The 13651-nt window shown below is 42.5% G+C and overlaps 1 protein-coding gene across 19 annotated transcripts in view; it reads right to left on the bottom strand.

Moving 5' to 3' along the window:
* Positions 1–13651, bottom strand: part of ADGRL3 (adhesion G protein-coupled receptor L3) — a 907827-nt gene that overhangs the window by 69529 nt on the left and 824647 nt on the right. For 11 of the 19 annotated variants that reach the window (XM_048503336.1, XM_048503323.1, XM_048503325.1 and 8 more), the window contains one exon: positions 4307–4435. The exons of the other annotated variants lie outside the window; for them this stretch is intronic. In XM_048503336.1, the coding sequence (XP_048359293.1) occupies positions 4307–4435 (129 nt within the window). The remainder of the gene's footprint in view (positions 1–4306; positions 4436–13651) is intronic. 19 annotated transcript variants of the gene reach the window in all.

Genomic DNA, 13651 nt, shown 5'->3' with positions numbered 1-13651 from the left:
GGAAGTAACCTTCTCAGCACCGTTTCAGCTCAGAAAAATGGCTTAAAGGGGAAGCAGTTGCCCTTTCTCTCCCCATGGTGGTATTCTGAACCCAATCGGGCTCTTTCTTTTTAAAATACCATTCCACGCATCTGCTGTGAGGAACCTGACCCAACTCTTTAAAAATGTGAAGATGTTGTTTGACCCTTATATGGAACACTAATTCCATCCATTTATTTTTTGGAAAAAAAAATGCATACATTAGAAAATATGTTAGGTCAGTGTGAAAAACAGAAGAAATACGTTACCGAGATAATTCAGCACCTATATAGGGTTGAACTGAAGTGGGGACATTTTAATTAAAAAATCTTTGTCAGCATTATCTCCTTTTGATGATTTTTCAGCTTTGAAAAATGAAAAAGTATTAGGTGGCTACCACGATTGGCTAGGATCAGCTACATGACCATTCTAGAAAGTATTGTCCTCACTCTAAATGAGTATTATCTGCCTTTAATTGATTAGCATACAGCACTATCCTACTGGTTACATAACACAGTGATGTCATTACATCAAGTATGTGATCACTGATGGGCTCGGATCACAAAGGAAGCAATTCAATAAAGAGCAGCAGCAACTGGGGGTAGGTGGGAAAAGGGATGTGGCAGAGAGAAGTCCCAAAATAGATGAAGAGTTTTTCAAGGGGGTTCTCACACAACCCAGAAGCTATTTGGGGGGCAAGAAATGAACTGAAAGAACACTAGGGGCAGTTCTATAAATATGTTCTCAAGCATTAATTTAACTAAATAAATGGAAGAATTAGAAGATTAGTTTACTACAAACAACATTCTGTAAAATATGCCTGAAGATTCTAAAAACTTTCAGAATGGTCTCTAAGTTGACTTTGTTAATTGGGCTACATTGTGATTAGAATTAAAAGAAAGAGTCTTTTATCTTAATCTGATATCAGGTTACCGACTGGAGACCCAATGCTACTTTTATTAGGCTGTTCCAAAAATTTTCACAGTAACTATTTTGCAGATATCTGATAGAATGATGTTAATCTCCAGTGCCATTACTATCTGACCTTTCTCTGGAAACATTTTAGAATGGCAGATCATTAAGATTTTTGACAATTTTACTGCAGCAACATAAAATAAATTATTGATGGGGTTTTCCTTTTAAATTGGTAGCTCTTTTTATAAATGTCAGACCATATATATTAGGACTGATGGGAAAGGTCAGAAATTTTGGGATCAACCAGAGTTTGATGGAGTTATTAACAATGAAAGGGAGAGGGGTTTCCTATAAAGTTCAGACCGTCAATAAGGATTACTGAGTAGGGTTGTATTAATTGCGGCATTTGGAAATTAAAAACAACCTTTAGATAAAACACTTTTTTTCTCATATTGGGTTGTACTGGGTATTTGTATTTACTGTGTGAGGTTAAAATACAATTTATTTTGTAGGGTCTGAGGTATATGGATTAAACCAACAGTCTAACAGTAAGCTTGAACCGATAAGCCCCTTTTTACATTTGCTATGTTCTGTATTTGATCATAAACAAAGCAGAATGTTTTTAAACAACAAAAACAGGAAAATAGCGATGAGAAATAGCTTTGTCCCCAAGGCAAATTAAATAACAATGTAAAACATCTTCTTGCCATCAGTGGATATCCATTTCTATGGCTCAACTCTCATGCAAGCTAATGAGATGGAAAGAAGTGACCTGTGTGCATGCTTGAGTCTGAAGGGCATCTATAGCACAGAAAATGCATGTGGTTTTGGTGTGTTGTCCACTATATGTTTCAAACTGGACATTTTGGTGCCATATTTTGGTGCCATATCTGAAGCCCCCATGACAGTTTTGCCATCTTCAGCATTGCCTGATTGCTGATTCCACCTATTTTTGGGCAATGCTGGCCCTCCTGGCCTTTGGGTTGGGCGCCATCTGTGCATTCATCTGTGCATGTATTTTTTTCTGTAATTTTTGGAATTGCTGCTATAATGGGTTTTAATGTATTTTAATGTTTTATTGTTATATTGTATTTATGAGATCTTATATTGTATTTGTTTTATGTCTCATTGTACACTGCCCAGAGCCCTTCGGGGGTTGGGTGGTCTATCAAGACCAACAAACAAACAAACAAACAAACAAACAAACAAACACATAAATATTCTAAGGAGGTTCCAAATCCCTGCTTCCTAATAATCTCTTCTGAAACCAACACTTAATTCATGCAGTCAGTTTCAGGGTTGGTTTCATAGCTTTGGGTTGATTAGGTGGGTGGCCAACAGAGCATTCCACCAACCCAAATCCCAATATGGTTTTGGAATAAATCAGGATCTGGTCATGGATTTTTTGGATTCCACACTCTTCCTAAACATGTTCAGTCTGTGTTAACTAACTTCAATTGCTCCCTACGACACAATTACCCAGTTGCCCACTACATATACTGCTACATGTATGAATCACTCTCAGATGAAGCTGATCCCAGTTATGGCTGCACTGTCACCAGAGAAACAAATCTCTTATAGTTTATCATTGGATCAACTTCTGTCTAAGGGACCATTCTGGTAATTCATGGCCACAAATCTGAAACAAATGCCTAATGGGGTACTGTAAAAAAACTCTTTCTGGACTCACTCCGGCTTGACCAAACAGCCACGGTTTTCAGGGGCTAGAAGTACTAATTGTGGCTCTCCTTCCTTATGTCTTTCATTTGTTGATGTAAGTTATTGGTTGATATAAGTTATTCATACATGATAACAGATTGAAAAAGATCTCCCTAGAATAATGCCTGCTCCTGATAATCTCATAATTGGCATGGGTTCCTTAAAATTACCCAGGTCCCATTTTTCTACAGCATTGATATTTATTCTGGATTTGTTCACGAAACGTATGCAGTATGACATGAAATAAGCAAACGCTCAGATGACAATATGCACCTCTCGTCAATAATTATAATGGAACAAACAGCAATTCTATTTAGCTTTTGTTTCCAGGCACTAGAGGTCATTTCTGCTCGTAATTTGTGCTTCAATCAAACTCTCTTATGTTGATTAGGACCATAGAATAGTACAATAAGGTACCAATCAAGGCAATAAAGGAAGAGACTGCAGAATTCAGATGAACACCTTGGAGCTGCAATATCCTGCCATATTCCCAGAGAATACTGCTGCAGTAAAAAGAGTTTTATGGACGATTTAGAGTATAACTCAGTATTACTATCAGGTATGGCGTGCTTCTGGAAAATGAAAGGCAAATACTGATGAATGCTTTATACTATTGGTCCCCCCCCCCCCCCAAATTTGTGATGGGCAAATAGCAGAGGACTTTATGTTCTACGTCACCTTTTCGAACATAAAACAAATGTGCCGCAAAACATGACCATGTGAAAAACTGGCAAGAGAAACAAAAATGTAAATTCAACGTGCTTTCGTCTCTGCGGCTGAAAGACTAATGGCACTAATGACTTTATTATTTCATCATGAACAGCCACAACCCGGCATGTTTGTTGTTAAGACCATAAGATCTTTGCATGCACAGAGAGTCATGCTCTCCACTGCAGATAGGCATGACCCAAAGAAGAGGACCACTCTTTGGTCCGGCTGGTACAAACTTTGAAGTCCTCTCTAAATATCTGCAATTTAATTTGCTCACTTTACTGCAGACCGTAGGAAACAATGTAGCATGGCTACTGTCATTAAGCTACAATTCAACTGAGGTTAATTGCACTGCAGTCACATTGAAATCACTGGGATAAGTTGGCTGTAATTAACTTAAAGCCCATTCATTTCAATGGAGCTTAAGGAAAAGGAAATTGAATCACATTAGGGATGGACTCATAAATTATTGTGCATGGATGTAAGGGGTCAGTTCATATTCTGCACTACTCCGATCTTGTTCTGAATTCCAAAAAACCAACGATCATTTTGGTACTTAAAATGCCATTTAGATGCCACTTACCTTGAACAATGCTCCTGTTTATCAAATGAATGATTTGACAAAGAAATATATAAGAGATAAATGGATACAACTGACCAAACACATACTAAAGAGTAAAACAACACTGAAAAGGTTTTTAAAAAGGAAAAAAAAAAAGGTCACAGACGTCTGAATGGGTCTGACTAATGGGTGTCTTTTAAAATTAATTTAGATCCTTTGAAGAAACGCCTGGGAAAATGGAAAAAAAATGCTCTGAAATGGGTGGGGGTTGAATTGTTTGTGCTCATTTGAACAAAAAAAAGGAAAAGAACGAAAAATTGTGCCTAATAAGCCACATAAAATGGGACTCTCACTAGACAAATGAGAGAAACTCCACCACACCTGGTGTGTTGTACATGCTGACAGAAGGGTTGTTATAGACCGCCGATTCCCCGAGCAATGTGTTATAAGGGTTGTTAGTGCCATGAGGACGGAGGAGAGCATTGGTTATAAGATGGTTAGCCATGGCTCCTGGAGCAGCCCAATAGAAAGACAGAGAAAAAAAGCAAACAAAAAAAGGTCAATCAGGCAAATGTGAGGGGGGAAAAAAGGAAACATTCAGACTGACAACAGTTTCAACAGTCCCGATTAAAAGCAGCCAGCTAAAATGCGACTGGAAAGCTAAAATGCCACCAAAACACAGATGCCGCCGACAATACCAAGGCAAATGGATCTGAGGGATGCTCAGTTAGCCCCGCCAAGGATGTACCCAACCATCTGCTCGGAGCGTAAAGTGAGGAGACACTCAGCATGCGAGCCACAAATAAAGGATGATTGCAGTCCCTTCACAGCAACAAGCTCTATAGGGGAAGGCCAAAGAAATAAAGACGATTGCGAGTCACACAGAATGGTACATTTAACATTCACTACGGACTGGTCATGATTTTCCTCCAGGTATTGGATTGCTGCTGCCCTTTTGTTCCAGAGCAACTTATTTTTATCAGAGGATGCAACACGGGATGTTTAAAAAATGCCCGGCGAGCTGGTCGAACAGTCATTTCTTTTCCTTACCAGCTAGAAGCTATAGCAGGAGTGCTCAATGTGGTGCTCGTAGGCACCGGACATCTTTTCTGATTCCTACCAAGTGTTTTTGGAAAGTGGGTGGGGCCAAGGCTTGTGATTGGTCCCGGGAGACTGGATGGGCTGTACAGATATTTTTAAAATGTGTTGGCAGCGGCTGCCCCCACAGCACAAAGATCTTCACTGTATGGCCGAAGGTAAGCTGGGACAACCATTTTGCAGCTGCCTCCACATCCTACGGCAGCCATTTTATGGCAGCCATTTTGTGCCTGCACCAACCATACTGTTTCAGAATTCCAGTGGTGCCCACAGACTCAAAAAAGCGGGGGACGCATGGATTTAGGTGAACCATCTTGCCTTCTCAGAGAAAGAAGCCCACCCATACAAAAAGTTATTTCACTATTTTATATACAGTTATCCCTTCCACATTGCTCGGGTTAAGGCACCCCCTGGAAACTGGAAATCCACGTAAAGTGCTTTAGCCCTCCCTTTGTACCTGAGAATGTTTGATTTCCCCCCTTTTGATTTTAGTTTAACTAAAAGAAGAAGAAATTGCATATATTTATGGTATACTAAAAGACACAATATGTTGATATCATACAATACTATACATCTATTTTGTGCATTTATGAGTTTCTAAAGTTTTTCTGTATTGTCTGAAGGCCTGTGTGTGTGTGTGGCTTCCACGAAACTCCCCCCAAATTCCCATTTAATTTCTTAAGCCGACCCGCAATCTATCAAAACCGTGATAGGGAAAGTCACGATGTGGGAGTGATAACTGTAATTATTTTTCAAACATAAGGAGCAAAATAAGATATAGTACATAGAGATAGATTTAAAATATGGATTCTGTGGATTCAAGTCAAAAGTCTCCATTTCAGTTTCATTTACCCCTTGACCCTGTGACTGACTGGGTGAAGGAATAATGGAGACCCTCAGGTGTATAAAACATAGGTTCTTGTGCCAGAGACAGCCTAAGGCCCCTTCCGCACACGCAAAATAATGCATTTTCAAACCACTTTCACAACTGTTTGCAAGTGGATTTTGCCATTCCGCACAGCTTCAAAGAGCACTGAAAGCAGTTTGAAAGTGCATTATTCTGCAAGTGCGGAATGAGCCTAAGAAAGGACTGCACCAAATACTGGGGACTATGGAAAAAGACTACTTCTATCATAGTCCACGATGACAGAACCATCAGCAAACTCTTCCAATGACTTAAGTCATAATTCATCCAGGAAATTCTAGAAGCTCCGCCATATTGAGGTGGACAGCTCATTCGTTTCAGTGGGGCTTGTGAAGGATAAAATTACGGTGGATGGTACCCCCAAGATGGTATGCAAACAGTGAATAATTCAAAACAGAGAAAAAGAAAAGGGGATATACAACCAACAACCAAGGGTACGGTCTCTCAAGTGCTGATCATACACAGTTTTCCCATTTTGACCTTGCTCCTATAGGATGGTAGGGTTATGACTTGAAAACGTACTAGATCATCTGTGAATTCAACATGAAATGTTCACCAGAGGTGCAAGGAAGAAATTCGAACTCTGTGAATATCACATAGCAAATCTCCTTCATTACCATTCCTTTACTTCTGTTAGTGGCGAAGGAAGAGGAAAAAGAGGAAACGGCTCCTTATTTAAGCTATGAACAATAGCTTAACACTTACAGAGTATGTGAGACAGGAGCAGAAACTGTAGCCCTAGGCAAAACCACAAGGAGTTGGATGCGTTTTCAGGGCACAGTCTCAAAACTTTCATGGTCTCATCAGGAGACTGCCATAATGATACCCCCCTGGTTTGGTGCAGTTTGGTTCAGGGGGGGCCACAGTTATGGGCCCTCAAAACTGTAGCCCCATCTCCTATTAGCTCCCATTGGAAACAATGGGGGATAGGGGCAACCCCTTTGGGAGTCCATAACTTTGGATTCCCTGAACCAAACCTCACCAAACTTGGGAAGTAGCATAAGGACAATCCCCTGATGATACGCTGAAAGTTTGGTGCCGCTAGCCTAAAAACTGTGCCCCCTGCAGGTCACAAATGGAAAACCACTAAAAATACCCAAAAACGAACCCTGCATTTTGATGCCCCCCACAAGGTGATGCCCTGGGCAGCTGCCCAGCTTGCCCAATGGGCATTACGCCCCTGGCTCAACATGACAGCCCCCTCCCCAAGAAACCCCTCCGAGTAGAGATTTGTAAGAGTTTGTGGAGGAGGATTGTGATAATGTGTAGAAATTGGCACCTGTAATAATAGTTCCTCTGATTTCTAAAAAAAAACTGCAAGAAATTTGTCAATAGTTTTTATTGCTACACAAGAAAGATTTTCCTCTGAGGGCCTGGACTGAATAGGATTCGACTCTATGGACCCTCTTTTCCTCTGGGACTGGAGTGGCCATAAGGGCTGTAGCAGCTGCCATGCGCACAAACAGGGAAGCAACTCCACAGTGCCAGGCTGTCCAAGGATCTTCTCACTGGTGAGGCCTCAGTGGTGAAGCCAATAAAAAGACTGGCATATCCTCATGCAAATGAGGAGGTTGAGAAACAATGTTCCTCCTACACTGCAGCGTCCTAATTTATTTAATAACTAAAAATATTTTTTATCTGCTGGTTTGCCTTAAAAACTCCTACAGTAGCTTATGCCTATTAAAATAAAGCGCAGCTCAATATAAACTACAAGAATTAGCAGCAGTATAACGAGCGGCACGGAGCTTTAAAAAGAGAGCAATAGCACTGGAGTTGATTAAAACAGACACTACAACAAAAACATAAACGTCTCTGCGTGATATGTTCTACCACAATCTGGAGCAATAAAATGACTATTGGTGAAAAAAGAGAGAGGCTAACACCCCTTCAGCACAGCACATGTACAACGGGTTGTAGTTGGGATAAAGGAATCTGTTTTCCAGTTTTCACATTCACATGCATCTGTGTTGGCAGTGAGTGGAGTCCACAGAAACAATCTAGGGCAGTGATGGCGAACCTTTTAGAGACCGAGTGCCAGGGGCAGAGCAAGGGGAAACTGTGTCCGGGGCACACATGCAACCTGTGCCCCTGCCACACTCAGTCCGCTTCACCATGCCCTGGAACACCCCTGCCATGCCCCCACAATGCCCTCGCCATGCCCCCACAGGGGCGTGTGCCAGGTGCGTTGCGCGCCCCCCACCCCCTTGGTGCTATATTACTGCTGAGTGCCCAAACTGAGGCGACGGCGCGCATGCCCACAGAGAGGGCTCTGAGTGCCCCCTCTGGCATGCGTGCCATAGGTTTGCCACCACTGATCTAGGGTGCTGTCGTGCCTTCATACGGAGACACATCTATTTTTTAAAATTACTTCCCCTCCGTGTGCAGCTACGCAGGCATGCACAAATGTACCCCCACAGCCATGCTGATGTCTCACAATTTGACTATCTGCACCTGCGTAGTGAAGCAAATGTAAGCTGCAAAAAAAATATTTTTTTTAAGGAAAAAGGAGGCGAATAAAGCACCTCCCGCCCTGCCATTCACTTGCAAGCAGCTGCAACCCGGGATTTTAAAAAAGACTTGCTAGTTTAGCTATTTTTAAAAAACCCGGTTTGGGGGAAATAACATAAGGCAGACTTATTTGGGGGTGGGATCTGTGTGAGGTCCCCCCCAAATGTTTTTTTAGCATCTTACACTCATGTTTATTGGCCTGTGCAGAAGGGGCCTAAGATATCACCAGAAAAAATGGCAAAAGGTGAAGAAATCAATAGTCTTCAAATAAGCCGCTGTGGGTTTTTCAGGCTGTGTGGCATGCCTCTGAAGATGCCAATCATAGATGTGGGTGAAACATTAGGGGCTAAAATTACTAGACCTGGAAAACCCACAACAGCCAGTTGACTTAGGCCCTGAAAGCTTTCCACAATATATAGTTTTCAAATAATTGGAAAAAAGAAGAGTTTCTTTCAGTCATGTAAGGAATCTCAAAGCAGCTTACAAACTCCTTTCCATTCTTTTCCCTACGACAGACACCTTGTGAGGTAGGTGGGGGTGAGAGAGAGTTCTGAGAGAACCGTGACTAGCTCAAGGTCATCCAGCAGAATTCATGTGTAGGAGCGGGAAAACAAATCCAGTTCACCAACCAAACAAGAGTCTGCTGCTTATTTGGAGGAGCAGAGAATAAAACCTGGTTCTCCAAATTAACCCCTACACCATGTTGCCTCTCACTTGTCAACTAAACGTTCTCACCCATCAACTAAATCCTTGTAACCACTTCAATGTGTGCGGTGGGTTCCAAAGACAAAAGACCACTACAGGAAACACCTGAACAGATGGGCAAATTCACTTGGTATTCACTTCAGTCCCAAACCTTTCATCTGTTTGCTTATTTAGGATACTTTCCAGTCTCCACAGAGCTTCTGGGACCAAATTGGCAGCCAGTATTTTTTAAGAATACTGAAATAACTAACATCTGAAATCACCATCTTGTTATTAACCTTCAGATATTTCTTCAATTATTTTAAAAGACAAGGGTCAGAAGACAGTAAGTTCGGCTATGGAACCACGGTCTAAACCTGCAGCACCCCCTCCCCCAAATGATTCTGAGAGTGGTCTAATTGCTTTAAAAATAAATGCTTAACTGGCAGGGTTATATTTTTTGTAACAGCACAGAACACAATCAAAGCGACAACTTAATTTGACTGCTTGAAGGAGGGAAATGTTTTGATCCCAAATTTTTCTGCAGAGGGTGACATAAGTAGTAAAATGTGATGAAAACAGTAGCGGGATTCAAATAATTTAACAACTGGTTGTTTACAAGCACCGTTTTAACAACCGGTTCTGCCGAAGTGGTGCGAACCTGCTGAATCCCACCACTCGATGGAAATGGTTTCAATGTACATTCTCTGCCCCAAAACACACCACCTCAGCAAGCATGGGACTGCCAGCTCTGGGTTGGGAAATACCTGGAGATTTTGGAGGCAGAGTCTGCAGTGGCTGAACTACAAGGGGACAGGAGGGTGCGCAATGCACCGGGCGCATGCCTGGGGGGCATGGAAAACCGCCCCAGGCCCCTCCCCCTTTCTCCCACCCCCATGGCACTCCCCACCCCCTTTCCACACTTACCTTAGTTCCTTTCCTTCTCCTAGAATATTTTCAGGCTGAAAAAAGGCCTGTTCACAGTAAAAACGGCCTGAGGAACTACAGTTCCCAGGACACCTTGGGGCTCACAAGGTCTCCTGGGAAGTATAGTTCCCATCAGGCCGTTTTTACTGAGGCTAACGAACCTTTACCAACCTGAAAAAATTCTAGGAAGAAGGGAAAGGAACTAATGAGAATAAAAAGAGGAGGGGGGAGGGGGGAAGGGGAGTGCCACGGGGGGCCACGGGGAGCAGAAAATATAAATGCACACCGGGTGCAGTTTGGCCCAGCTACGCCTCTGGGAGTCTGGGGAGGGTGGGATTTGGGAGGGGAAGGACCTTAGTAGGGTATAGTGCCATATAATCCGCCCTCCAAAGCAGCCATTTCTTACAGGGGGACCTGATCTGGGTTGTTTGGACATCAACTGTAACAGTGGGAGATTTTCTGCTGCTACCTGGAGGTTAGCAGCCCTGGGAATGCAGGAAATATGTGGTCTCTTCTATTGCTCTTTAGAATGAGCATCTGTGCTTGCTATTAGAAAGTGAAATCTCTCTCCACCTGTTAAAGCAGCACCAGTGGAATGCTTATTAGGGAAAGAAATTATCATAATATCCTGGCTTCTGCAGCAGGATCAGAGACGAGAAGACTGTTTTAAGAACACAGTTACAGTCAGTAGTTGTGCTTCTTTGATCAAACAAAATGTTTATTTTATTTTATTTTATTTATACTTTAGATTTATTTGCCGCCCTCCCCCCAAAGGCTCAGGGCGCACAACACAATATATTATAAATAACAATATTTAAAATCAATACAATATAACTTTTGATAAAACCAGAATAAAACTCTGATGGCAGTAAAAACCTTCCCTTCCCTCCCCCAACCCCCCATGCCCACCGGAGACTGGGATGATGGAACCACATTCAGCCCGGCTGGCCAAATGCCTGGCGGAACAGGTCCGTTTTGCAGGCCCTGTGGAAACTTGATAAGTCCAGCAGGGCCCTGATCTCTCTAGGGAGCCTGTTCCACCAGAGGGGGGCCAGGACCATAAAGGCCCTGCCCATAGTGGAGGCCAGCTGGATGTGTTTTGGACCAGGGACCACTAGTAGGTACTCCTCCAAGGAGCGGAGGATCCTAGCGGGGCAATATGGGGGAGATGCAGTCCCTCAAGTATTAAGGGCCAAGGCCGCTAATAGCCTTAAAGGTAAGAACCAGTTCAAACTGATGTCTGGTGGACAGTTCATGGGCCAGTTCACATGTGTGGACTCTGTCCTGTCCCACCAAACTACTGAACCGTTTGCCTTTCTGATTGGCAAATTTCTCCAAGGTCTAAAAGCGTGGCTTTGCCAAATTCTGCCAACCTGAGGTCTTTAAACCTGAGATATCAGGCTAACATTCAGACGTCTGCATCAAAATGTGCTCCATGCATCAAAATGTGCTCCATGCTGAAGGATACCAAAGTTTACATCCCTAGTGTCTACAAGAGCCAGAATCCAAAGGACTCTAGGGCTAAGACTGCCCATCCAAGATTTGGACATTCTGGGAGATTCAGGGCAGGAGTCTGGGGAGGTGGGGTTTGGGGAGGGGGAACGATTTCATCACGGTATCACACTCCAAAGCAGCCATTTTCTCTAGGGCAGGGGTAGGGAACCTGCGGCTCTCCAGATGTTCAGGAACTACAATTCCCATCAGCCTCTGTCAGCATGGCCAATTGGCCATGCTGGTAGGGGCTGATAGGAATTAACAGTTCCACCTAATTTATCTGGGCTGGCAGCAGATTCCCTATGCTCTAGAGAGACAGATCTCTCTGTAGTCACTGGAAGGATCAGTGAAATTGTAAGAGCCTGGAGGTTAGGAACCTTATTAAAGATTCTATAGTCACTATCATTGACCTGAAGTTTTCAAGAATGAACAACAGTAAAAGAGTCAGTTATCTGTGTTCTTTACTGCTCAATACTCTTCAAAATATTATCTAATTCCTGGAATATCACTGCAGTACAGTTATAAAATACTGATGAATACTAATTACCATGAAAGGTCAAAGATCATATATTAATATTCAGTCAAATTTTCAGCAGGCAAAAGTTTGAATATGGAGGAGATATCTGCAGAAGACTCGAAAGCAAGCTTTTCAAGTCTTAATATTTAGGAGTAACTATTTCATAAACATGGATCTAAATGTGGCAATCAGAAAAGTACCTTTGCTTCAAGAACATGAACAGATGAGCTGACTAAAGACGGTGCTCTCTGCGAGAAAACATATTCGTGACCTTGGGCTAGTCACAGTTCTTTCAGAATTCTCTCAGCCCCACCTACCTCACAAAGTGTCTGTTGTGGGGTGAGGAAAGGAAGGAATTTATAAGTTGCTTTAAGACTCCTTGTGATTGAGAAAAGCGGGGTATAAATCCAAGCTCTTCTCTTGTCTGCTTGTTAGACTTGCAGCCAAAAATTCGGTAGGATGCTTCGAATCACTGCGTAAAAAGGACTTCCTCAACACGGGCAGTTCCAGCTGTCTGCTACTTCTTGACCTGTTTTCTGCCTTCATTAGGACCCTCCTCATTTAACTGATGTGTCCTTCTTGCCACCATCCTGGCCTTAACTGGTCACTCAGTTTCCTTTCATGGGCTGCCATTGCAGGCCCAGCACTCTTGCTTGGCTAGCTCACACTTGTCTACATTCACAGCTGCTCAGTGACAATCACAGGCCTCTCTGCCTGCACCATCACAACCAGAAGCTGCATCACCAATCCCATAATCCTTTAGGGTGCCCTGCGATGAGGGTTATCACCTTTACCTCCTCATGGCAAAGATGGTGGTCTAGGCATGAGGTCAGCAGTTTCCTCTTGCTCCCTTTCCCTCAAACTTCCTTGGACTCTATTATATTTATTTATTATTTAGATTTACTCCCTGTCCTTTACTACATTCTCAGGATGGGTTACAATAAAAGCCATAATAAAATCCCATACAAAAAAACCCCCAATGCTAAAAGCATAAAGCATTCTAAGCTCTAAAACTCTCACCTCAACTACCCCCGAAAGAGGGAGGAATATATCAGACACTTTGAGCCCCCCCCCCCATCTGAGAAGGGGTGTGTGGAGAAAGGCTTAATTTAGCCTTTTGGTAGACATGTTTGAAATTTTGATTCCTATATTAAAAATGTTGTTTTTGGTTTTCTTTAGCCTGCCCAGGCAGTAGCTGAATGGGTTTAGTAGCTGAAAGCCAACACAACTCAGCTATCACCATTAATCCAAATGTTACATTCTAACAATCAGTTGAAGTCTGTGGAACCTGATGATTTGCATGCTGGGAGACATTTTTAAAAGAATGAACATTCTGTCAGCAGCAGTTAGGGCAGTTACGGCAGTTAAGCTGAGCCCTCAGACTGAGGTGGTGGAAAAAGAAAAGTCTCTATATACGTGCATGTATTTAGTTCAGTGGGGGTTGTTTACTGTTCAGCTGGAACTTGAATGTGAAACAAATGAACTGAAATTAAAAGAGTTACTTAGTTAAGTGTATATTGTAACCAACATGAGCTTCAGTCACAGTATTTTGATTTTGATGGTTTCTTGAGGA

The sequence above is a fragment of the Sphaerodactylus townsendi genome, linkage group LG07 (assembly GCF_021028975.2).
Source record: "Sphaerodactylus townsendi isolate TG3544 linkage group LG07, MPM_Stown_v2.3, whole genome shotgun sequence".
Taxonomy (NCBI): domain Eukaryota; kingdom Metazoa; phylum Chordata; class Lepidosauria; order Squamata; family Sphaerodactylidae; genus Sphaerodactylus; species Sphaerodactylus townsendi.
This window is presented reverse-complemented; position numbering and strand designations above follow the sequence as displayed.